Here is a 27,177-nt window from a genome sequence, read left to right as displayed (position 1 = left end):
CAAAGAAAAGTAGCAAAGCAAAGCAGTTTAACAACCTTCATGTGTGCTACAGACAACAGAGTAGATTCTTCATTCTGCCCAAGCTCCCCTTGGGTGCACTGGATGGGGGAGCCACAAGAGCTAATAGGGACACCTTGATCTTCAGCCATCCAGCCCCATGTTTTTACAGTATGTAGTACAATGGTACCAGATCCTGACTGTGGCCTTTGGTCCCTACCACAGTGGGTATAAATAATAAATACCGGGCAGTGTGTGACTCCTGCATTTGGGGAGCCTGGGTGTGAGCACCAGAAACTTCCTAGAAGTGGGGGAGGCCACTGGTGCCTGGACTGTGGCCCCTCCCCCTGCTCCACCCTGAGGCCCGCCCCGTTCTGCCTCCTCCCCCAAGGCCCTGTCCACACTCCACTCCAGGCCCCGCTCCTGGTTGGTCCCCTACCCTTTCTACCCCCTCCCCCAAAGCTCTCCCCCTCCTATCCGCCACTCCCTCCTCTCCGCCCCCGAGGCCCCCCGCCCACTTCTTGTGCCTCTTTGTCCCCTTCCCTGAGGCCGCCGCCACTCGTGCCTCTTTTACCCCTTCCCCGAAGCTGCCCTACCCACTGCTCGCACTTCTCCGCCCCCTCCCCTGAGACCTCCCCTGCCCACCGTTCCTCAGAGGGGGTGGAGAGGTGTGAGCGGGATTAGGATCCTCGGGGGAAAGAGGCAGAGCAAGGGTGGGACCTTGGGGGGAAGAGGGAGTTGGGGCGGGAAGAGGAGAAGTGTGGGCAGGGTGATGGGGGAAGAGGACAAGTGGGAGCAGGGCCCTGGAGTGGAGCATGGGTGGGGCTATGGCCCAGATGCCCTTTTGGCAGCAGCGCTCTGAAGGCGGCAGGCCAGCGGCAGCACCTCTAGAGAGAGGTGCGCCACATCCTGTTTGGAGAGGCTTAGCCTCCCTGGTCTCTTATACCTGCCAGGCATGGGAGAGGGCCCACCCCAGGGGGAATCTTCCCTCCCTCATGCTGCCCCACCGTGACCTCCCTGAATCCCTGAGCCATCACCCCACCCCCCGACCCAACCCCTGTTAGCCAGCCCCCGGATGATGCCATGGAGGGCTGGGCCCTAGTACAGGGGAAGCGGGGCAAGTGAAAGGCTCAAGCTCTGCTCCTTCCCACCGATGCAGAAGCCCCCCTAAAGACCAGGAAGGGGGCACCGATGCCAGGCCTTCCGCCTTGCCCCCGGGTGGAATTTGTCCACCAGTACCAGCTGGGGAAGACATGGCAGCACCGGAGGGCAGTACCACCCCTCCACTGGAGTCCCTTCCCTCAGAGGCCCCCAATGGAGCCCTTCCTGCCCCCTTAACAGTTGAAGCCCCTGCGAGCCCCGAAGTGAGCATCGCTTCGGGTGCCAGCAGGGAGAACCCCGGGGTGGTGGAAGGTGATCTCCCCTCCATTTATGAGGAGATCGAGGCCCTGGGTCTGACCTTGGTCACCCAGGGGGAGGATGACCCTCTGCCAGCAGTCCTCGATCTAAGTGACCTCACCTCAGCCCCCCTTTCCCCATGCTCCCTCCCCCTAACTGCTGCTTCTGCTCCTGCCTCTGAGGGTCCCCTGGGCTCTTTCATCTGCCCGGTGCAGGTAGCACCCCGCTGATGGCCACCGAGCCTACTGAGGCGATGGCCAGTGCCACGTGGCCAGGACCCGAGTCCCATGGGGTATCTCTCATAGGTGTGGGGCAACCGACCTCCTTCCCGGGCGGGGACCCTACTGAAGACTCTCCACCTCCCGATGCCGTGGCTGCCACACCAGCCATAGAGCCTGAGCCCAGCATCATTGAGGGTCCCCTTCCCACCCCCCAGATCCCTGAGCTGAACAGAGAGGGGCCACCTCCCAGCTGCCCAGCTGCTGGGGCTCAGGATCCTGCCTCTGTCCCTCTCCCCGACTCTGCTCTTGCCCCCTGCCCTGCCCCACTCTTAAAAAAGGAAAAAAAGATAAATACTACAGTATTCCGATGCTAAATACTACTACTAATAATAATAATAAATAATATCCTGCCTCAAGATAAGAGATAAGATACTTGGGTGGAAATATTTTTTTACTGATTAATTTGAAATCTTATATAGTAGGACCAATTAGGACCAAATTGTGCCCATGGGTGTGGTTCCCACTGAAGCCAGCCAGAATCTTCTTTGAATCCGAGAGAAGAATTTAGCCCTTAGAATATTTAAATGTTCTCCCATCTCTAGAACACATGTCCAGTGCATCAGAAAGCCAGTACAATAAAAGCTGATTGTTTAAAAAAATGTCCTCAAGAAACTAATAGTAATAATATATAATAATGTATAATTAATGAATATTCACAGGGTACCAATCCAAACCTGATTTAATTAAACAATGGAGCCTTTTAATATACAAACGTTTGTGTAGCACCCTATTAACAGAATATTTTAAAATGCATTTAGTAGCTTGTTAGATTAGCCTTGTATTAGTAATCTGTGGTTGATCCTCAGAGGACAGCTCCCTGCTAATCGATTTGCTTTGGAGCAAGATATTCTGGATTCAGTTCCTCCTGACAACCCTACAAAGAGCATTGTTATTCTAGGATACATTGAACATTAAAATTATAAACATCATTGCATCTTGATAGAATGACTTCTTTGTCCTTTTAATTACACTCCAAATTTACAGTTTACAAAAGAGGTACATTTCAGTCCACTTATTTCTTTGATGTTTGGTCACACACTAGTATATTTACAGAAATTATGGTGGCCAGTAAATGCCCCAGGATTTACACATCCACGAAAAGAGGAAGATGAGTGTTCTAGAGAACAAACTTTAATGAGCTCACTCCAAGGAAATTTAATTTCATGCTCACCTCCCATGTCTAGCAACTATTTTAAAAGTTAGAAAAACATGTTTCTCTTGAATTCAGGATACAGACAGCTTCTTGTTGAAATTAAATATTTAATCCAAATTCCACAGCATTATCTCTCACAACATACCAGAAATGCCACCTGAACATTTAGTTAATGTTAAACTTCAAAGGTCAAGTACAACCATTCTGTAACTCCCCTGATATTATGCAGTTACACAAGCAATGAAGTTGGCCCCAAACATCTAAGGATCCAATCATGCATTATAATGAGAATTCTACTACCATACTTTTACATTTGGTTTATTTTTCCTTGGCTTGAGGCTATGATAAAATAAATCAGAATATTTACAGTATCACTATTGTGTCATAAATGCAGTAATATTCCCCTCACACATTGCCAAGAATGATCTGGATTTATCTGTTTTGAAGATAGTATTTTACAAGCAAAATTCATAGATAAATTTAGCAGCAGTATGAATTTAATCTCTATAAAAGAGATTTTAATTAAAGTGCTATATGAGCCTGCCACTCAGAATTTCTCCTGAATCGCAAACACCAACCAAAATCAATAGAAGCTTAATGATTTTTCAAAGTTCTGAAAGCGTATAGCCATGACAAAAAACAAAAGCAAAACACATTTTTTTGATAAATTCTCATCAGAGCTAACTAGTTATTCCTCTGCTAATTCTTTGCACTCACCTGAGCTTTGCTTTGCTTTGTTACTCTCATGCAGCCACCATAGGAAAATTCTGTTTCACAGTTAGTTTAGTCACAAGCTGTGTTCTGTATCTTGGTATTGAATGAAGCTTTATCTCCAAAAATACTTGCTATCCTCTTTTGTTCCTTGCAACTCAGAAGAAATCATAGCAATAAGTACTGCATGCTAAGTTTTGGTGTGTTTTTGGCAAGCAATATGCAGGCAGTGAAATATCTGTTGTAGGTTATACAGTGTCCACAAAATATTAAAATCACCTGCACTGCACTGCTATTTGAGCCTCCAACTATCTACAAAGAAATATGCATTACATAACTCCTACTCATGCTACTCTGCTGTCTGCACACTTTGGGGGTTTTGAAAAAGGTTTTTGTTGATTTTTTAACAAGCTTTTCTGCAAAAAAATAAAAATATAATAAAAGTAAGAAATTAGTTAGAAAACAGTGATAAAACCTGAACACAGCAGCTTAATGGCTCCTACCCTTAGATGCATCTTTTGGATAACTATTAGTGCTGTGGAGGGGCTGTTAGAAGGGCAAGGGTCACAACTGAACAGGCAGGAGAGAACCCCTGGGGAAGTCTGGAGGAGCTGGAAACCTGGAATATGATCATGAGGCATCAGAGAGGCTCAGAAGGCACTGGGAGTCTGTAGGAAAGAAAAAGTGGAGGGGGGTTCTAAAGGAGAAGGCAGTAGAGTTCGAGACTGGAGAGGGAGAAGTGAAGTGAGGAACAAGAGCCTAACAGAGAAAGGGACATAGGACACAAAGGGTCTGAAGAGTATGCAAGGATGGGAATTTTTGGTTTGAACTAGGTAGACAAACCTTTTCCTGCTTAGCCAAACCACATCTCTGAACTATTTGGTTTAGTCATCACAAGTGTGGCTATGTAGAGCTGGACAACAATTTCAGGATTGTTTTTTGTTGTTTTTGTTTTTATAAGATTCTTCATTGAAATTTCAAATTTAAATTAAAAAAAGGGGGAAAACATTTTAACAAGATTTTTGTGATCTCTCACGACTCATGGTGGGTTACACCTTCCTGAAACATAAGTTTTACTGCTTTGCAGGGAGACTCTCTTAGTTTGGATTAATTTTTAGAGAGTTTTTAAAAGCCACTAGGTGCTGGAACGGGCTCGCAGGGACACTCAGAAGCTCCTTGTTAAAATTCTACCACTAAACTAAAGGGAAGATTAGGGTGATTTCCTGCTCTCTAATGGGACTGGATTTTCCATTGTGTCCAAGGTTGCATCATGGCACAAAGTGGCTTTAGGACTAGAGAATCTGGGCTATGTAATCCACCCCTCCTCCTCACATACTCTCATTCTCTGGATGTTGCTTAATTACCTTAATAGAGACAGTTTATCCCTGGGGCTCTTTAAAATACTTCTAGAGAGTAGTCTATGGAATTCAGAAGATTGCATTAAATGTTAGGTACTTTAATAAAATTTCACAGAGAAGGAACTTGAGCCCCCGCCCTGAAAGGCCTGTTGTACACAACACCCCATTTCAAATCACACTTCGTTGAACACTCCGCTGTACTATCAATATACCCCCTACATTTTCAGAAACCAAGAGTCAACATTTCCAGTGAAATGTGTTTCCTATACATTTGTTGCCCTCCTTCCTTGGCTATGGCTAAGAGACAGTGTTTTGGACATAAAAAAATGAATAGATGGTCCAGTCAGTCCCCCGTTCCTCTTTGCAATCCAGGCACATTTGGAGGAAAGGATTTATCACAGGCTAACAGGGACATTTTCTTGTGGGAAATCCTCATTAAAATATTAATGATACATGGCTATTTAAAAAGTCTCTGCCACTGTACAATTTGTTTCCCTTAGACATGATATTTCCTTGACAGAATCAGCAAGTACCATAAAAGTAAGAAATTGTGACCATTCCACATGCAGGTTTTTTCAGCTTTTCAATTTGTACTTTGAAAGACTGTAGAGCTCAGAGAACCATTACTTCTTGAATTTCAAATTTGTGCTTGGCAAGTGGACTGAACCCTATCCTTCCACGAGAGGTCAGTAAACAGAAATTGTCCATCCTCACATACTCATTCTGGCACCAAGTATGGCCACATTATCTGAGGAAGGTGGGTGTATTCCTGATCTTAGAAAGACTCTGGTATGGATTTTGTTTTTAAATAACTGTTCAATCCAGTAGTTTCAGACAGTGAAACTTGTCCAAACTCATGCACAATATTTAATCTTTAAAATTGTTTGGAGTGGTGAAAAACAGTACATTTTGATATCAGATATGTAGAATTAGTTCAATCATTTATTTTAATTAACTGTTTGCCTGATAAATACTTTCTGAATGGAACGTGTAGAGGTTCCATACTCCAAGTGCAGAGACAGTTTAAACCAGTGTTTATGGGATTCTTTTGCTTCCAGTGAGAATCTGTTTTAGTCTTAGGACTGGAAAATTCTAAGCTGTGTCTGCCTATGTCAGCAAAATTTATGTCCCTGAGGGGTGTGAATATTCTACCCCCTGAGTAACATAAGTTACACTGATATAAGCGCTAATGTGCACAATGCTATGTCGGTGGGAGCTTCTCCTGCAGACATAGCTTATGCTGCTCGCAGGGGTGGTTTTTTTATGCCTATGGGAAACCAGCATAGAGCATCTTCACCACAGTGCTGTACATGTAGACATGGCCTAAGACTATTATGTCCGCTTTTCAGTTACAAGTCAGACTACTGCCAACTCCACCCCCAATGTATAAATAGTATAAACTGAGGTCTGCTTTCTCTCATCCTCCCCCATGGAATCTTTATTTAAATGGTGCCTTGTGGAAATAAATTCAGTGGACAGAACAACAGGAGAGGAACAGAAGACAGCTATAAACAGCTTCTGAGTTATGCCACTCGGAACTACCATTGCAATGGGAAATTAATCAAGTTTACAAGTTTCTGAAATGAGCCAAGGCCTTGAAATAATAATTAGGTTCCACCACCAGGAAGTGCTCTTCTTATCACTGCTCTTTCATGATATTATTACCCCTTTCCTTTTAGCATTAATCCAACCATCCTATACAGTGTTAGAATCCCTGTCCCTACAGAATAAAATCATTTTCCTCTCAGAGTTTCCTGTGACTAGTCTGGCTGCCCTTACTGTTCTCCAGGGCTCTGGAGCCCATTTACTTACTGTTACGTGCCTGCTTACCAGTGACAGGACTGATAAACCACAGAAGCAGTGGTGGGCAACCTGCGGTCCGCAGGCCGCAAGTGGCCTGTCAGGGTAATCCGCTGGCGGGCCACCAGACAGTTTGTTTACATATGCATGGACACCTGCAGCTCCCAGTGGCTGCAGTTTGCCATTCCCGGCCAATGGGAGCTGCAGGAAGCGGCACAGGCCACAGGTTCTCCTTCTCCCCTCTCCCACTGCCTGTAGGGATACCCAAGGCTCTTCTCAATTCTCACCCTGTCTCTGGGCAATTTCATCTGCACTATCATCTCTAGGATATTGACTTGCAAATCTCTCTTTCTGCCCCAGCCTATCTCCTTCCATTCAATCCCACATTTCAGCGTCTCTCCCGGAAGCAATGTCTTGTCATCAGCTGAAACTTAACATGACCATAATCAAACTCCTTATGTTTCCTCCCAAACCTTCCCTGCTGACAGCACCACCATCTTTCTCATTACTCAAACCTGCAATTTGTGGTACTTTTGACTCCTCCCTTTCCCAGTCATCCAGGCCAGATCCAAATCCTGCCATTTTTTGCTCCTCAGATCCATCCTTTTCTTTTCATCACCAAATCTTCTTTTCACAGCCAAATCTTTCATTCACCCCCTCATTATAGTCCACTTTGATTACTGCAATAGCCTCTTATTTAGCCTCCTAAATATCCTCATTGTCCTTTTACCAGAGCACAATAAGTCCCTGCTGTTCTGGGCTCCTGCACTAAGAAAGTGTGGCAGGCAGAGCAGTCTCTAGAGCTGGTCTAATTTATGCCTCCAGTATTCAGTGGGAACAGAATTGGGATTAATGTCTTCGACTCTACCTCTGAACTTGAGCTCATCCATAGATAAATACAATCTTATTTGGGTCATGCCCAACTCTTGGTATACTTTAACCCTCCCCCATACATTATGAAGTATAAATTCCTAAAGAATTCAGCTGTTTTCTTCTGGACACAAGTAAATTCTCTTTTTATAGGGCCCTGTCTAGAGGCTGAACTATGCATTATAGCTACAGCCTACTGCTAGATCCTTGGGGTCACATTCTGGCAGGCCTTGCCCATGGACTCCTGAAAGAAAGTCTATGGTCAAAAGTGGGATGGGGACATAGAAGTTGTCCACCCCTATTTTGCCTCTCTCCAAACCTATAGAGAGAGTGCTCTGCAAGCACTTTGTAACTAGAGTTAGTGTGATGTGTACTGGGCATGTTCATCTGCATAGAGCTCCTGCCCTGGCAATGATCCCTACCTACCGGCTTTACAGAGATTATTCCTAACAGCAATTCCTGCTTGAACTAATCTTTGGGTGGGGGTACGGAGAGGCCTGCTTAAAGGTTACATCATTAACTCTGATTTTACAGCGTATGCATTAACACTGTGCACAGCACTGAAAGAACTCGGGTGTACACAGTAGCAAGGTTTTCACAGTGTCTGGACCTAATGCTGCAGCTATTGAATTTAATGGGAGTATCTGCATATATCTGACTGAGGTGAGGCTATCCTGCTTTGCAGTGACCAAAGGCCATATAGGTTATCCCAACCATTATTTATGTACTCTGATTATTTAACTGCAGTATAATAGTGTCCAGAGGCCCCAAACAAAGAGAGGGCTCTAGTGGATCACTTGCTGTGCAAACATAAAATAAGAAACTGTCCCTCCCCCAGACAAGCTCCCCCAGTCAAGTCTAAATAGACAAGACTGACAAAGGGTGAGAGAGGGGTCCAGCTACATCACTTGTGATAGGTGCTGGAGACAGGATTTTGGTTTTTGTGAATGTAGAACAGCCATTTCCTACCTTCCAAATATGCAACTCCAAATTCTTTCCACATACCCAACAATTTGGATCCTAGTTCTATTTATCTTCTTCACTTAATATTTTTATCCATGATGGTAGTGAGTTGAGTGAAGAGGACTATCCTACTCAGAAATCTGCGGTTCTCCCCCATTCCTGGGGGAGCCCATATTATGATATGCGATTAGGGTGACCAGATGTCCCGATTTTATAGTTGTCGGGACATCTATAGTTCAGCTTGACAGTGTAGGGTGTTTGCTGAACTCTGTGCTTGCCAAGGGACAGTGAGAAAAAGGTGTATTTTACTATTATCATTTGAAGCTGTGAGTGCACTAACAATCATGCCTCTGTTTATTGTTTTTTGTGCTTCTGCAGATGTGGTGTTCACAGGAACCCCCTACACACCAGCAGAGCACCTCCGCCAGATAAGGAAGTGACCGAGGAGGAGCAAGGAGGACATGTTTTGGGAGATGCTCTAATCCTCTCATGCCACAGATCAAGAACACAAGGCGTGGAGAGAACTCAATTAATGAAAATTTAAAAATAGTTAGGAGAGGAAGCAGGGGCATAAGCAAATTGTAGTGGGCCAGGAGCAGATGATAAAAGTGAAGTAGGAGCAAACAGAGATGCTCAAGTCCCTAATAGTGCTGCAGGCAGAACACGTGTGCTTGCCTCCCACTCTCCCTTGCAGCCCATACAGAACTGCTTGCCATGCCCTCCCAAAATTCTTCCCACACATTCCTTGAGTCTTCCCAGCCCGTTGCAGTACCCTATTCACTCCACCCCTTCAGACAGCTTCCAAAATGATAGCTGTAGTGAGATGCAGCTATGAGAGCCTCCGCCAGGGAAGTGCCCTTGTCAATGTTATGTCCCTTTCCAGAAAGTGTTTTCTGAGTGTTGTTTATTGATACTTAATAAAAAATACTCTCTGAAAGATAATCAATCTTTATTTGTCTCCTACACACGGTGGTTGCTACTGGAATTAATACACAGTGGCAATTAGCACATTTGCAGTCTGCAAATCATGGTCAGGAAGCAATCATCAACATTTTCATGCAAGGTGGCAAGTTAACAAAGCATGGCAGAATGCTTTATAGAAAGACACATTACTGGTGCTCATTGTCAAAATGGTACCTCAAAGCCTCCTTGATTCAAATAGCGCCCCCTAGTGCCCCTCTAATAGCCCTGGTATCTGGCTGCTTAAAATCAGCCGCCAGGCGATCCAACTCCACACTCCACCCCTGGGGAAACTTTTCACCCTTAGCCTCTATCACAGGGTCACCTCAGGCTTTCTCCCTCTTGAGCCTGCACCCTGTGTTTAGGCTGGTATAATAAAGAATCTTCCATGCCTTCTTTTGCTGGATCACCCAAGTGTCTTTATTTACAGTGTTTGTGCAGTCCACAATAGCTCGTGCCCCACAGACCCTCCCCAGAGACTCCTGGCTTTTGAGACCTCCTTCTTTGGTAAGGAGACAGTGATACTGCCCTCCTGTCTCCTCCCAGGCTAGCCTCCCCACTGAGATTTGCCCAGGGCTTTTATAGCCCTCTTGTGCCTCAGCCCAACTGTCACTACTTAGCTCAGCATGTTCCTCTGAGCCAGCCCTCGTTAGGGCTTGCAGCTGAACCCCCTGCTGAGTACCTGCATCTCTACCCCGGCCTCCTGGCCAGAGAACAGGCTGCAGCCAGCATTTTGGCAAGGCCTTAAAGGGGTTTACCCCTGCCCTGCCACAGCCTCACAAATATTATGCAGCACACAGCAGGTTGCTATGACCATGGGAGTATTTTCCTCCTTTAGGTCTAACCTGCAATAAAGACAGCCCCAACGTGCTTTTAATCTGCCAAATGTACATTCAATGGTCATTCTGCACCTGTTCAGTCTATTGTTGAAGCGTTCCTTGCTGCTGTCCAGGTTTTCTATGTAAGGCTTCATGAACCAGGGGAGTAAGGGGGACTGACATGGGGGAGTATCCTGTGGAAGGCTGGGTCTTCAAGGATCACTGTGGGCATTTCAACATCCTCCAGTGGAATCTTCTGGTGTGGCAAGAAAGTTCCTGTTTGCAGCTTTCTGTAAAGGCTGGTGTTCCTGAAGATGCATACATCATGCACCTTCCCTGACCACCCAGCTTTGACGTCAGTGAAGCAACCTTGGTGATCCACAAGCACCTGCAATACCATAGAGAAGTACCCCTTTTTGTCAATGTACTCCATCACAAGATGATCCAGGACCAAAATTGGGATATCCGTGCCATCTATTGCCCCACCACAATTAGGGAATCCCATTGCCGCAAAGCCAGCCACTATTTCATAAACATTTCCAAGGGCCATAGTCTTTCGTAGCAGGATGTGATTAGTGGCTCTCCATACTTGCAAAAAAGCAACACCCATAGTGGACTTCCCGACTGCAAACTAATTCATGACTGACCAGTAGCAGTCTGGAGTTGCTAGCTTCCACAAAGCAATCAACACATGCTTCTCACTGAGAGGGCAGCTCTCATTTTGGTGCCCTTGTGCCACAGTGCTGGTGCAAGCTTCTCACACAGTACCAGGAAGGTGGCTTTGCACATCCAAAAGTTCTCCAGCCACTGCTTGTCATCCCAGACCTGCATATCGATGCAATCCCACAACTCAGTGCTTGTTTCCTGAGCCCAAGAGCAATGGTCCACTGTGTGAAGCTGCTCCATGAATGCCAAAAGTAATCTGGCATTGTTTCTTTCCATGGCACACAGCAGGGCAGGCACCACAAATTCCTATTCAGATTTGACGTTTATGATATACTACATGATCAGCATAACATTGACCACAAGAATAGAGAGCAGCGCAAGATCCATTCTTGCAGAAAGAGATGGAGGGTGCAGAGTAAACAGGGGTGGTTTAAAAATGGTGCAAAATGTAGTTGGAAGCCCATGGAATGATGGGACGGAAAAAACTGCATCATGGACGTTGAGCCCACATCATAACACACTCTGATCCACTCTGCGTTCCCACAACTCCTAGCAGCAGAAGGTGGTGAGTTGCACTGAGATAGCTACCCAGCACTCACTCCTCTCACTGTCTATGCTAGAGCACCAACTGTGGACACGCTCCGCCAACAGAAGGAGCATTGTGTGAACATGCACAAGAGATGTAATTATAGCGGTTTATGACCATTGGTGTTACTTGCATCAACTTAACTCTGTAGTGTACACTATACCTCAGACATAGTCTGTCCACTAGGTGTCAAGCCTTTGCTACAAAATGGATGCTCTAATCCACAATGAAGGTTACAATCACCAATGGCGTGCATAAAACAATATGGAATTCATAATTTGACACAGGCATATCCCCAAACTGTCAGAGTGACCCCTCCTTTCTGTCCTTCCCCAGAAGCTCCAACTTTTCCTTCTCCCTTTCATCAGAGACCACGTACTGGTCAGGTTGGAGATGGGGATTTCCATTGCTAGTTCTGAGAGACCAAGCCATTATGCTGCTATGGCAGAGTTCAGTCTCACAGGAAAATTGAAATCTAGGCCTGCAGACTCCCATCTCACCATGCAGCTATGCACATAAAATACTCTTGTGGCCAAGTGCATTTGGAGCTGCCATAGAAAGAATGGAAGATGAGTGGTTTTCAAGGCTCTGCCCATTGCTTTACCTGCAGCAGGAGAACAATTACAGTGAGGAAGGATGGCTCTGGGGTCATGCAACTTTCTCAGCTCCAATTTTCCTTTTCTCTACCCTGTCCTACCCTAGGAGGCACAAAGCTCAGATTCTTCTTGCTGTACACATAAGGACATAAGAATGGCCATGCTGGGTCAGAACAATGTTCCATCTATCACAGTATCCTGTCTTCTGACAGTGGCCAATGCCAGGGGCTTCAGAGGGAATGAACAGAACAGGCAATCATTGAGTGATCCATCCCCTGTCGCCCACTTCCAACTTCTGGTAATCAGAGGCTAGGGACACTCAGAATGAGAGGTTGCATCCCTGACCATCCTGGTTAATAGCCATTGATGGGCCTATCCTCCATGTACTTATCTAGTTCTTTTTTGAATCCTACTGTAGTTTTGGCCTTCACAACATCCCTGACAATGAGTTCCACAGGTTGACTGTGCACTGTGTGAAGAAGTACTTCTTATGTTGGTTTTAAACCTGCTGCCTACTGATTTCATTACGTGAGTCCTGATTCTTCTGTTATGTGAAGAGGCAAATAACACTTTCTTATTCACTTTCTCCACACAGTCATAATTTTGTACATCTCCATCATATCCCCTCTTAGCTGTCTCTTTTCCAAGCTGAAAAGTCCCAGTCTTTTTCATTTCCTCTCATATAGAAGTTGTTCCATATCCTTAATCACTTTTGTTGCCTTCTCTGTACTTTTTCCAATTCTAATATATATATTTTTGAGATGGGGTGACCAGAACTTCATTCAGTATTCAAGGCATGGACAAAGAATGGATTTATATAGTGGTATGATGATATTTTTCTGTCTTATTAGCGATCCCTTTCCTAATGGTTCCTAACATTCTGTTAGCTTTTTTGACGGCCACTGCACACTGAGCAGATGTTTTCAGAGATTGTAAAGTTTCATAAGGAACACCTGACACAGTCATGCCCTTAGATATCCAAATGACATCAACTGACATCAAAAACTGAGGGTGCAAAGCAGAGGCCAACTTTTGAACATTTAGACCACTATATGTGAAGTATCTGAGCTACATCTGTTGTGAGAATTATGGGCCAGTTCTTGAGCTAAAATCAGCATAGGTTCAATGGAGCTGTGCTAATTTGCACCAGCATAGGATCAGCACAACTACAACATAAATGTATCCATCTTTTGTGTATATGCAATATCGTCCATAATATTGCAACAATGTAATTTTTAAAATTTCATTTCCTTGGTGTTGCATTATATTTGTATCTTAAGAGAACACTGTTAAAGTGCTAGCGGAGGAGCTGGTAGCAAGCCCTAAATTTAGGTTGCATAACATTTTCCATTATAAAAGATTCTTGTGATCTTCTCTTTGATAAATTCTCACAACTCCATGGTATTCAGAAGGCCTTTGATATTCGGCAGGGGGAATGGCTTTTTTTTTTTTTTTTTTGGGCTTCATGAAATTCAGTTATGATTTGGCTGAGCTATGACATGTTAAAAAAACACATTCCATTCTCTTGCTTGTGTTCCTCAGGAAAATTTGGACAGCCTGCCAAAATCACTGAATGTTGTGAGGCCAAGCTCATGCTGCTGCTGGAGTGGGAGTGAGGAGAGAGAGCCAGGCTGAGCGCTGCACACAAACCTCCAAACCCAGCCTCTGCTCTCAGTGGCCCCTTCACATGCATACACATACTCCAAGGCACAACATGGGGTAGAAACTTCGCCAACATCCAGCTGTGGAGGGGGAAAGAGAGAAAGAGATGGGGACAGGGCTCCTCTCAGCCACTCCTTGGTGCCAATAGCCAGTCTCTCCCACTGAGAGCAACACCTGGGGCAGGAGCTGCCCCAGTTCCTGAGGGTGGAGAAGAGAGAAAGTCAGGCCAGGCTGGGTTTTCCCCTGAGTATCCCCTGGACTCAGCACCCGGACCAAGCAACCCATCCTCCCATCTGTAAAGAGAGCCTTTTTCCTTGCTAACTAATGTTGTTAGCCATGTAGCTCAGGTAGTGGCAGTCTGTGCTACAGTATTGAAAGTCTGTGGGTCCAACCCTTCTGATGACTCATGAGCGGGCAGGGGGACTGTTACAGATGCACACAGTAGCATCTGTTTGTTCTTTTTTCTTAAACAAAAAAATCACACACCCCCCTCTACGATTCCCCCCTTCCCCAAAACCTAGGAAACTATGTTACAACAAACTACATTAAAATATGTTATTAATGTTGCAAAGCTCATGCAAACTTCATTCTGGCCTCTTGTGTGTGCATTATGATACAATCATTCAGCACACAGATGGGCTACAAGAAGGCAGGCCTGACGTCAGGGCACTCTATTTACAAGGGGGTTTTTTGTATTTAAAAACCAACTACTTCTTCCTCCACCACAATTTAGAAGTGCAATTTTTTATATATTTTATATCATTTCTCATTGTTACTTGTGAGATGCTAGTAATATTCATATTCCTTTCTGTTTTTGCCTCTATTCTATTGCAAGTTATAAGAAATGACTTGTGGGTATGGTTTTGAAACCTAACCACCTCTCCACTACTCAAAAAATTAGTACATATGAATGAACTTTGCAAACTATTAAACAAGACGAACAGTGCAGGCTACATATTTGGCTGACTAACTGAGAATGTGAAGATGGGCAGGATTTGTTCCCTTATCTTTACATTTGTGTCATTTCCTTCAATTATACATTAAAACTGAAAAACGTCTAGCACAAGAGGCAGCTGACCCAGTAGAGAAGTTTGTAAATTCAGAAACTTTCAAGGTTATTATTAAGGTCAGTGCACGAATTAGATTACTGAGTGGTATGCAGGTGACCCAGTAGTTATCAGTCCAAGAAGACTGAAAAACTAGATTTTGAGAGAATAAATAAATGACATTTCTGATATAAGAAAGCTGAACAAGAAACAGAGTGTATGTTCATCTGTCTAAGATCAGAATCATGGTCAACCATCCTGCTGAAGGATGTCTCATGCTAATAGAACTTGTGATGTACTGGGTATCACATAAAATAAACAAATACAATTCTCTTTCAGATTTTATAAACCAATGTTATAATAGAGCCTAGTGAAAAGTATACTCAGAACACAGAATTGGGTCTCTGGGCCAGTATTTCCCCTGTTCCTAGAAATGTCTGCTGACAGGGCATAAAAGAAGATAAGAAAGAAACAGAGAACCAGTTACTGTGTTGGATTTAGCTTGTTTCTATTTTGAAGAGTCTTGCCCCAGATGACAGGTTTCAGAGTAGCAGCCGTGTTAGTCTGATGAAGTGAGCTGTAGCTCATGAAAGCTTATGCTCGAATAAATTTGTTAGTCTCTAAGGTGCCACAAGTACTCCTTTTCTTTTTGCCCCAGATGCTGACTCACTGTTATTTCAGTTCAGATCGAATTCAATACATACTCACTGCTCAGGAGTGTATTGCTCGTTCCACACAACAACGTGAGGAAAGATATGACTCAGCACTTTCCCCCCCACAAAAACAAAAAACCTTTTGTAGTGATAATCAAGGTGGGCCATTTCCAGCAGCTGACAAGAACATCTGTCAACAGTGAGGAGTGGAGGGGGAAATAAACATGGGGAAATAGTTTTACCTGTGTAATGACCCATCCACTCCCAGTCTCTATTCAAGCCTAAGTTAATTGTATCCAGTTTGCAAATTAATTCCAATTCAGCAGTCTCTTGTTGGAGTCTGTTTTTGAAGTTCTTTTGTTGAAGAATTGCAACTTTGAGGTCTGTAATCGAGTGACCAAAGAGATTGAAGTGTTCTCCAACTGGTTTTTGTATGTTATAATTCTTGACATCTGATTTGTGTCCATTTATTCTTTTACGTAGAGACTGTCCAGTTTGACCAATGTACATGGCAGAGGGGCATTGCTGGCACATATCACATTGGTAGATGTGCAGGTGAACGAGCCTCTGATGGTGTGGCTGATGTGATTAGGCCCTATGATGGTGTCCCCTGAATAGATATGTGGACACAGTTGGTAACGGGCTTTGTTGCAAGGATAGGTTCCTGGCTCATTCACCTGCACATCTACCAATGTGATATATGCCATCATGTGCCAGCAATGCCCCTCTGCCATGTACATTGGTCAAACTGGACAGTTTCTATGTAAAAGAATAAATGGACACAAATCAAACGTCAAGAATTATAACATTCAAAAACCAGTTGGAGAACACTTCAATCTCTCTGGTCACTCGATTACAAACCTAAAAGTGGCAATACTTCAAGAAAAAAACTTCAAAGACAGACTCCAACAAGAGACTGCTGAATTGGAATTAATTTGCAAACTGGATACAATTAACTTAGGCTTGAATAGAGACTGGGAGTGGATGGATCATTACACCAAGTAAAACCATTTCCCCATGTTTATTACCCCCCACCCCCCACTGTTCCTCAGATGTTCTTGTCAACTGCTGGAAATGGATGACCTTGATTATCACTACAAAAGGTTCCCTGCCCCCCCCTCCCCCTCCCGCTCTCCTGCTGGTAATAGCTCACCTTAAGTGATCACTCTGGTTACAGTCTGTATGGTAACACCGATTGTTTCATGTTCTCTATGCATATAAATCTCCCCACTGTGTTTTCCACTGAATGCATCCGATGAAGTGAGCTGTAGCTCACAAAAGCTTATGCTCAAATAAATTTGTTAGTCTCTAAGGTGCCACAAGTACACCTTTTCTTTTCATCACTACATAATTTTCCTTTGGTTTTGTTGGCTTAAATCAAGCCATGCTATTTAAAAGGTTTTTTTTTTTAATTTCAAAAAAGAACTATCCCTCCCTCCCACACTAAAGATTGTCATTCACACAGGTATTGGGACTGACTCCACAGCAGCTTTATGCCAGATAGAGCAATATACATACATCAGGTAGACAGGGAGAATTATTAATTAGAACTCCATGCTTCTTCCAGAGTTCAGACAGAGCATGCAGAGAACCCTTCAGACACATGGACAGCAGAAGAGCCACATTTAGAGCTCTGAAAAGGCTCAAAAGGCACAGGCTGAGGATCACTGCTTTGTATTATATAAATATATCTTGCCAAGAAAAGTTATGAAGTTACTTACCTTCTCATATAGAAATCGCAAGACAGAAGCAGAAGAAGGGGGGAAAAGCAAACTTTTTAGCACTTGAATTAGCTAGCCTTAATGAGCAAAGAGCACTCCAGACTTGTGTTCATCTTTGTGTTTTTTTATTTTTATATTTAATACGGACTGTCTCTAGAAAAGAACACCTGGGATTTCCTTTAGACGGTTGTGTTTATGTTCAAATTGTGACTACCTCATAGTTTTTGATGTGCATCTTTCTGGCCTTTGAAGAAACAAGAATGACATCCTCCTCTTCCCACTATACACAGCATAAAGATTACCTTAATATGTACATGAAAACCTATCAGATTTTCTGGACATAACTTTAGTCCTACTGTAACTCCGTGAAACTACATCTCCATGGACATCCTGAAAAGACTTATTCATGTGCCTAACATTAAGGACATGAGTAGCTTCATTGAATTCAAAGGGATTACAAATTATGTTCTTAATTATAAGAACACTAAAGCCAACCTGGCAGTGTAAGGAAACCTCAGAACATGTGTAATTTATATTTATACTGCATAATGGTGTAAGGGGCCTTACTGTAAACGAGAGTCAGGCCCTTTATAAGTCTTCAGATCAGATGAGATACCTGGCCTTACCATGCAGCCATGGTGGAATCCATGCTGTGGAGGCAGTAGAGTCCTGGGGTTGGCCCAGAATGTCCAGTTTACTGTAAGGGAATTTGTAGTGGGTTCACTGAGGAGGACGATGGCAGAATAGGACAAACATGAGGTTTATGAGGTTTTTTGTTTAGTCAGTTTATGTATGTATTTAGTTAGACTACAGATAAATATAGAAAACCCCCATCCCTAAGAGCCTCTGGTTCAATAACCTAATGATTAAAGCTGATGCTCTAAAGACTTTGATGCTACAGGTTCAAGACCACAGTATGATCTGCTATTATTGTTATTAAACTACAAATTATATTTACAATATCTTGCACTGGGGAAGTTAAGGCTGCTATCTCTAAGCAGAGCAGCCAAACAGTTGTAGCAGGAGTGCTGCTGGGTATAAGGACACAGACTTGTTCATAGGTTTTATAATCTTTCTTTTACACACAAACTATGTAAAACTGTAACCTTAAACTCAGATCCTGCAAACACTCATGCAAGTGCATAACTTTACTCATGTGAGTAGCCCCATGGACTCCAGTAGGACTATTCAAGCAAGTAAAAGTATGTGTGATTAAGTGTTTCCAGGATTGGGGCCTTAGATACCATAGAATGAGTATTCTTGTTCAGGCCTGGGTATGTGAAGGATGCAAATTAGCATTCTTTTGAAATAGCACGCTAGTGAATGCCACTGGTTCAGTCACTGATACTGTTAGTGTTTGGTTTAGTCAAGTATGTGGTATCATAGCAGCCTGTCACTCCCACTACATGTTTTTGTAGATATTGGAAGAAAACGTTTCAGAGACTTGGGGCTGTGATGTTTAAAATTAAGTGAGGCAAATTATCATAAAAAACAGACCCAACGGGAACAAGAAAGCATTATCCCCCAATAAGTGGGGATGATAATATTTACCTACCTCACAAGGGTGTTGTAAACTTCAGTTGGTTAGAGCAGGGATCAGCAACCTTTGGCACACGGCCTGCCAGGGTAAGCCCTCTGGCAGGCCAGGCCAGTTTGTTTACCTGCCGTATCCACAGGTTCGGCTGATTCCAGCTCCCACTGGCCGCGGTTCGCCACTCCAGGCCAATGGGGGCTGTGGGAAGTGGCGACCAGCACCTCCCTTGGCCCGTGCCACTTCCCGCAGCCCACATTGGCCTGGAGCGGCGAACCGTAGCCAATGGGAGCTGTGATCTGCCGAACCTGTGGATGTGGCAGGTAAACAAACCGGCCCGCCCGGCCTGCCAGGGGGCTTACCCTGGCGGGCCACATGCCAAAGTTTGCCGATCCCTGGGTTAGAGCAAGACTGTTCCCAGCTCTGCATAAGTCCACATGGGTAGAAGAAAGCACAAGAGACCTTCTCTCTCATGTCTGCACAGAGGCCAGGCACAGTTGCCTTCCGTAGTCTCCCTTAAGACTGTATAAGCCTAACAACCTAGGCAGAGTTAGTTCCCCCAAATAGTTCTGGAGCTAGTCCCACTTGGGTGTGTGTGGATGGAAGTGCACACTGCATCCTGTCAAAGGGTGACACTGGCTGTACCAGCCCAGTCATTCACCTTCGGCCTGCATCATGTGTAGGCATTTATACCAGTGCAAAGTGAGAACCAAGCGGTGTAAGATGCTACCAAATCAGATGACCGCATTTAACACACAATATGAATTGGTCTAATGGTTACACAAAGTGCCAGGCAATGGTGAATTGGACCCATTGTGTCTACAGAAGCACAATGGGCCTGATTTTCCATTCCACCAGAGTAACCTCACTGCAATCAATAGTGTAAATTTGGTGTAACAGTGGAAAATTAGGTCCATCATTCCAGCGCCTCCAGTAGGGTGTTGTGCCTCCAATCTGCCCTGTCAAATGTGTCCTTAATGTTTAAAAAAACACACACTTGGAGACCCTCAGATGGAAGGTACAAAAACAAAAGAAAACACAGAGCGCACACTCACACAAAAACTAAACCAAACCAGAACAACCACTACCATAGCAAAACAGCAGAATAAAAGAGGTGGTCAGAAATAAAGACATCCTTTAAAAACTGGAAGTCAAACCCTAAGGAGAAAAATAGAAAGGAGTATAAACTCCGGCAAGTCAAGTGTAAAAGTTTAATTAGGCAGGCCAAAAATGAATGCAAATGCGGCAGTGGCAGCAGGCCCCTGGGGCCCTTTTAAATTGCCGGGGCCCCTGGGCAATTGCACCCTTTGCTCACCCCCTATCGGAGGGCCTGCAGGTGTCAATAGAGGAGGTTTGGGAACAAATTGATAGATTAAACAGTAATAAGTCACCAGGATCAGATGGTATCCACCCAAGAGTTGTGAAGGTATCCAAAAATAAAATTACAGAACTACTAATTGGGGTATGTAACCTATCGCTTAACTCAGCTTCTGTACCAGATGACTGGAGGATAGCTAACACGATGCCAATTTTTTAAAAAGACTCCAGAGGCATTTGTGGCAGTTACATGCCAGTAAGCCTAACTTCAGTACCAGGCAAATTGGTGGAAACTATGGTAAAGAACAGAATTATCAGACACATAGATGAACACCATTTATTGGGGAAGAGTCAACACGACTTTTGTAAAGGGAAAGCATGTCTCATCGATCTATTAGAATTCTTTGAAGGTGTCAACAAACGTGAACAAGCGTGATCCAGTGGATATAATGCACCTGGACTTTCAGAAAGCCTTTGACAAGGTCCCTCACCAAAGGCTCTTAAACAAAGTAAGCAGTCCTAGGATAAGACGGAAGGTTCTCTCATGGATTGCTAACTGGTTAAAAGATAGGAAACAAAGGATAGGACCAAAAGGTCAGTTTTCACAGTAGAGAGAGGTAAATAGCAAGATCCTCCAAGGATCTGCAGTGGGACCAGTGCTGTTCAACATATTCTTAAATGATCTGTAAAACGGGGTAAACAGTGAGATGGCAAAGTTAGCAGATGATAAAAAAACTACTCAAGATAGTTAGGTCCAAAGCAGACTGCGAAGAGTTACAAAGCGATCTCACTAAACTGGGTGATGAGGCAAGAAAATGGCAGACAGATTCAGTGTTGATAAATGCAAAGTAATGCACACTGGAAAAAATAATCCCAGTGTAAGAGGGATCTTGGAGGGCCAGGTGGCCTAGTTGTTGGAACACTTGAGTTCTGGCCTTTTGCTTCCCTGCTCGAGGTGTCTCAGTTTTTAAGGCCGTGGAGTAGGGGTACCTGGGCCCTCCTACTCCACCATGTCCCAGCCGAGGGCCCTGCATGAGTCCACCCTTGAATAGGGGACCTCCCAATAGGGAGTCTATGTCCACTGCCCTGGGCTACTTCCTACTGTTGTCCCTTCGGTTTGGGGTGTGGCCCCTATAGTCCAAGTCACTGTGGTGGCTTGTCTCTAGAAGTGCCCCCTTGTGGAATTTGGGTGGCATCCTGCTGCGGTCCCATGTTCCTCCAGGTGGGGCAGCCATAAGTTTGGCAGTGCTGGAACCCCACAAGGTCTCGATGCCTCAGTCACCCCGTTATTTCTTAGGCTGGGTACTTCTAAGTTCTTCGGCCAGGGAGATGATACTTATTTCCTTGTGACTGCCTTGGCTGGCAGGCTAGTAACCCTTCCCCTCAGGGAGGGAGGCAGCAAGCTCCTGCCTTTTCACCAGTCAGCCCCAAACTGAGCCAGACTCCCTCCTTTCCTCCTCCGCCCCTCCAGGCCTGGCATTGGCTGCAGGTATAACAGGGCAGAGCTAACTGGGCCCAAAGTCTCTCTTTCATCCCTTCCCTGCTGGTGGTGATCTCTCTGCTTCATCACATGCAACTATACATACAAAATGATGGGGTCTAAATTAGTTGGTATCTCTCAAGAAAGAGATCTTGGAGTCATCGTGCATAGTTTCTGAAAACATGGCTCAATGTGCAGTGACAGTCAAAAAAGATAACAATGTTAGGAATCATTAGGAAAAGGGTAGATAATAAGACAGTAAATATCATAGTACCACTATATAAATTTTTGGTACACCCACACCTTGAATACTGTGTGCAGATCCAGTCGCCCCATCTCAAAAAAAGTTAGATTAGAATTGGAAAAAGTACTGAGAAGGGCAAGAAAAATTATTAGTGGTATGGAACAGTTTACAGCTTCCATATGAGGAGAGATTAACAACACTGAGTCTGTTCATCTTAGAAAAGGGATGACTGAGGGGGGATATGATTGAGGTCCGTAAAATCATGAATGGTGTGGAGAAAATGAATAAGGAAGTGTTATTTACTTCTTCAAATAACACACGAACCAAACGTCACCCAATCAAATTAATAGGCCGAAGGTTTAAAACATACAGAAGGAAGTCCTTTTTCAAACAATGCGCAGTCAACCTGTTGAACTCCTCAGGGGACATTGTGAAGACCAAAAGTAAAACTGGTTCAAAAAAGAATTAGATAAGTTCATGGAGTATAAGTCCCTCAATGGCCATTAGCCAAGATGGTCAGGGACGCAACCCCATGCTCTGGATGTCCCTAAACCTCTGAATGCTAGAAGTTGGGAGTGGATGACAGGGGATGGATCATTCAATAAATTGCCCTACTGTGTTCACTCCCTCTGAAGCATCTGGGTCCAGCCACTGTTGGAAGACTGGACTAGATAGACCATTGGTCTGATCCAGTATGGCCATTCTTATGAATATTACTCACTCACATGAGTAGGCTCATTGACTAAGACTATGTTTACACTACTGTGGTAAGTTGACCTACACTCTGTGTGATGTTGCATTCCATATGTTTATGGAAATATGCTTATGAGTGTGAATATAATGTAACTGGACTATGTTTTATGCAAAAGGTCTCTTGTAAGGTATCATTACAAAGCTTATAATCTACTGAGTGTGTTCATCCTATTTGTATGAATGTATCATCCTTGTATCTGAAGCTAGAAATATGAAGTATTACTCTGAAGTCCTATTGTAATTATACAAAGTGTGGGCCATTAATGGTGGCTTGGAATCTTGATGGCTCCCATCGACTAGGACAATTGGTTGTAAATGGCTCTGTTTACTTGCAAACCTTCCTGGGTATGTGCAGGCCAGGCCTGGAAGAATGAAGGCTGGGGTCTCACAGGACATGTGACCATGTCACATGATACTAGAATCCATCTTAAACCTGGTGCTTTTCCATTTAGAAGGAGGGGTGGGGACCCAGAGAGAGACAAAAGATTCCCGCCTTTGCCAAAGCTATAAAAGGGGGTGGAACAGAACAAAGGGGGTCCCAGTCATGTGAAATCCCCTGCAATTCACCGAAGATGCCTGCTGGAACTAACAAGGTCTGTACTAGGGGAAAGGATTGGGCCCAGACTAGGAAGGAGTCTAGTCTGTGAAAGAAGCTTATTGGAACATCTCTGAGGGTGAGATATTACCTGTATTCAGTTTCTTAATGTATTAGGCTTAGACCTGCGTGTTTTGTTTTATTTTGCTTGGTAACTTACTTTGTTCTGTCTGTTATTACTTGAAAGAATCCTACTTTTTATACTTCATAAAAATCACTTTTGTTTATTAGTAAACCCAAAGTAGTGATTAATACCTGGGGGAGCAAACAGCTGTTCATATCTCTCTATAAGTATTATAGAGGATGAACAATTTATGAGTTTACCCTGTATAAGCTTTATACAGAGTAAAATGGATTTATTTGGGGTTTGGATCCCATTGGGAACTGGGTGTCTGGGTGCTGGAGATAGGTAACCTGCAGAGCTGTTTTCACTTAAAGTCTGCAGCTTTGAGGGCGTGGACCAGACCTGGGTCTGTCTTGCAGCAGACTACCATTTCTGGCTCAACCAAACAGGGTTCTGGAGTCCCAGGCTGGCAGGGAAAATGGGCTCAGAGGTAATTTCAGCATGTCAGGTGACAGTCCCAAGGGAGTCTCTGTGACCGAACCCATCACATTATGTAATTCCAGCTACATGAATAACATAGCTGGAGTCGATGTACATTAGGTTGAGTTACTGCAGGGTCTACACCGTGGGGGGTCGAAGGGAGAAACTCTCCTGTCGTCTTACTTTACTCTTCTCATTGGGCGTAGAGTACAGGGATTGACCGGAGAGCGATCTGATGCCAATTTGGCGGGTCTTCACTAGACCCGCTAGATCGACCGCTGGTGGATTGATCTCAAAGCGTTGAGCCCAGCTACGGTGTAGACCTGCCCTAAGGATGTGTTAGGGCTGTATAATAAAATCCTCAGTTTGTCATAAAGAGAAATCTTAAAATACATGTATATAATTTATATCATGGAAAGATATTTGTCTTACTTTTAAATGATATATCAGCTATCAATTTCAGAACTTTCCAGACTTGCCTCTTATACAAAAATACTTTGTTCAGTCTTTCGGAAGAGAATACCTTACAAGTATGATGTACTTTACACTTATTCTGAATAGATATAAAATCAGTAGTTTTAGGATTCTGTGTTCCCAGTGGTTTAAAAGAATAAAGTATTACAAAAAAATGCATAGATGCATGAATGTGTGTCTATTTGTGTGAGTGCATGCATGTGCCAGTCTCCCACTGAATGATTCATTTAGTAAACACAATATATTGATAATCAAATGCTTGGTTATTCAATTGTACTATAGCCTAAATTTTCAAAAGTGACTAGTGATTTTGGGTGCTTCACGTTTTGGGTGCCCAATCTAAGACATTTTATATCATCTTGCATATGAGACATTTACAGCATCCTGTATACATGTGCATGAGTAACTTTACATATGACGGTAATGTGGTTGGTGGAAAAAATAAGGGAGGGTTGATATTCTGAGGGTAGGTGCTTCAGCACTTTTTGATATCAGGGCCCTTTAAGGTGTCTCAGGTTGGGTACCTAAAAGTTGAAACATCAAAATTACTAGTTTCTATTGGTTTCAGAGTAGCAGTCGTGTTAGTCTGTATCCGCAAAAAGAAAGGAGTATTTGTGGCACCTTAGAGACTAACAAATTTATTTGAGCATAAGCTTCGTGAGCTACAGCTCACTTCATTGGATGCATTCGATGAAGTGGGCTGTAGCTCACGAAAGCTTATGCTCAAATAAATTTGTTAGTCTCTAAGGTGCCACAAGTGCTGTTAGTTTCTATTGGTAATTTCTTTCATTTTTACTGGGTTTCATGAAGATGTTGACTACAGAACATATTGGGCTAATTCTAGCTTTTAAACAGCACAGTCATTTTATTACAGCAACAAAAAATTCCATCAATTCCTCCCCCCGCCCCCCTCCCCCCCCACACCACTTATATGTGTATGCAAGATCAGGTCCTAGGACAAGAAGCTTGCATGCAGTTAATTTTTATTTTTTTATGCCTTTTCTAACATGTCCTGGGCAGAGGTTAAGTTAATCAGGAAACATTTTCCAAGGCTGGAAAAAGTAATGGAGAATCTATTGACTAAAGAGATATAGTAATTGTAAAAAGTGTATTTTATTATTTTCTTTTCTTTGGGTCAAAGCCTATATTTAGAAAAGGGAAAGAAAGAAAGAAAAAGAAGATGAAAAACAGTAATGACCACTGATTAAGTTGACAGTGAAGTTATAAAGGAGAACCATATATAGTTCACACCATGTCTTCAACTGTTGTATTAACATTCCTATTTATACATTTTTGTCACTGATGCTAGGATTTCAGAGCCAAATAGCCGCAGAATGTTTATCTCATTTATTGTGTAATATATAACTAGCATAATTCTGAATTTACAACTTAAATCAAGGAACACAGTTCATCGGTGCTGCTTTCCTGATCCTCCTCTTTCACTCCTTTTCAAAAGGCAGCTTTATTCATAGAAAATTACACATGGTGGACCCAATCCTTACTCTTCTATTCTGGCATTACTCACACAAATATTCCCATTGACTTTAATGGAACTACTCTGAAGTGAGCTGTAGCCCACAGAAGCTTATGCTCTAATAAATTTGTTAGTCTCTAAGGTGCCACAAGTACTTCTGTTCTTTTTGTGTAAAGAAAGTGTTTGCAGGATTGGGCCAACTATTTCCATAGTAAAATCATTCCTCAGCATTATTACTTATAGAATTATTATTTGTTTACTTTACTATCTGTAGTGAGCCCAAAATGGACAGTTAACTTTACATGCACATAGAAGACAATCTTCCTGTCTTAAGGTGTTTGCTATCAATTCACTGTGAAAACAAAACCACAGTACAGTATTTGAAATACCAACTTTCAGTCTGAAGAGAGAGTTAATGGCAGGGTAATAATTGTGCTATAAGAGAAATTGCCTGTTGCAAAATGCACAAGATACTACATGCCGCTCCTTTAATCACAGCAGTGCATGTTTTTATAAAAGACGAAACAAAGACAAGTACTTACGTTTCTAGGTTTAGTCTGTGAGGCTGTTTACTGTATGGCTGTCTACTTTATAGACCTTATCTACCCACTGATGCTTTGCTCTTGTTTGACAGGCTGGTTAATCTACAAGGAAGGGTGGAACGTGTGCTCTTGCACTTGCTGTTCTTTTATGTTTTCTAGACGCCAACAGCTCAGGCTGTTTCTATGACAACCAGGAGAGCAGCCCAGGCCTACCAATTTCATGAATAACACAGCAGGATAAGTACCTGTCTTTATTAGCTCTGTCCCTACTTTTGATTGGTAGCATTATACTGATCTTGAAAGTGTGTCCCACACACAAGAAACGTGTCATACTATGGTTGTAATATATGAAAGCAAACACGGAGCCCTGAACTTTAATTGTGGCAGGTTAACAAAACAGACATTGTGCATCAGACATGCTCTCAGTGCACAAATAGTTTACATTTAAATATTTAGGACCAAGTTAAAAGTGCCCCAGAGCAGCTGCCCTGAAAGAATGGTGAGAAAGGGCTCCCTGAATCCTTCCCTGCCCCACGCAATCTGCTCATGCTGGGAGAGCAGCTCTGAGGGGAGTGCACACAATAGCTTTAGTATAGGTAGGGCACAGCTTCCAAGGGTGCTTCTCTAGCGCCACTGTGCTCAACCTGGGTGGAAATTCCATAAACTCCATCAGAATCCTTCTGCTGCTCTCTGCTGGCTTGGACTAGGCTTGGTTGGTTTAAAGTGGAAAGCCAGTAGCTCCAGGAAGGCTAGTACCCAAAACCCGTTGCTCCTTTCCAAAACCTATTTGGTCAACTGGAACTGGTCGGAACAAACTGCAGATTTTCAGATGGAATTTCCCCTAAGCTACTCAAGCATAATGCCTTCGTCAACCACTTCTCAGGTGCTGCAGCTGTTCCCACCCGACCTGGTGTTCCAAGTAGCAATACAGACCCATGTCACTTGGTCAGTGTCATTGTTATCCACATCAGACCCAAACCTGCG

General features: G+C 43.6%; 1 protein-coding gene across 2 annotated transcripts in view; it reads right to left on the bottom strand.

Annotated features, from left to right (window-relative positions):
- EPCIP (exosomal polycystin 1 interacting protein) overlaps nt 1-26,375 on the bottom strand; it is a 32,476-nt gene extending 6,101 nt beyond the window's left edge. Inside the window, exon 1 of one of the 2 annotated variants that reach the window (XM_073362219.1) lies at nt 26,194-26,375. Coding sequence is in view for 1 of the 2 variants with exons in the window: in XM_073362208.1 (XP_073218309.1) it covers nt 3,547-3,576 (30 nt within the window). In the remaining variant the exon portion in view is untranslated. Of the gene's footprint in view, nt 1-3,546; nt 3,843-26,193 lie in introns of those variants that run through there. The other variant, XM_073362208.1, reaches the window with a different exon arrangement.
- Between the last annotated feature and the right edge of the window lie 802 nt (nt 26,376-27,177).

The sequence above is a fragment of the Lepidochelys kempii genome, chromosome 1 (assembly GCF_965140285.1).
Source record: "Lepidochelys kempii isolate rLepKem1 chromosome 1, rLepKem1.hap1, whole genome shotgun sequence".
Taxonomy (NCBI): Eukaryota; Metazoa; Chordata; order Testudines; family Cheloniidae; genus Lepidochelys; species Lepidochelys kempii.
The sequence above is the reverse complement of the archived record's forward strand: the minus strand, read 5'-3'. Positions and strand labels throughout refer to the sequence as shown.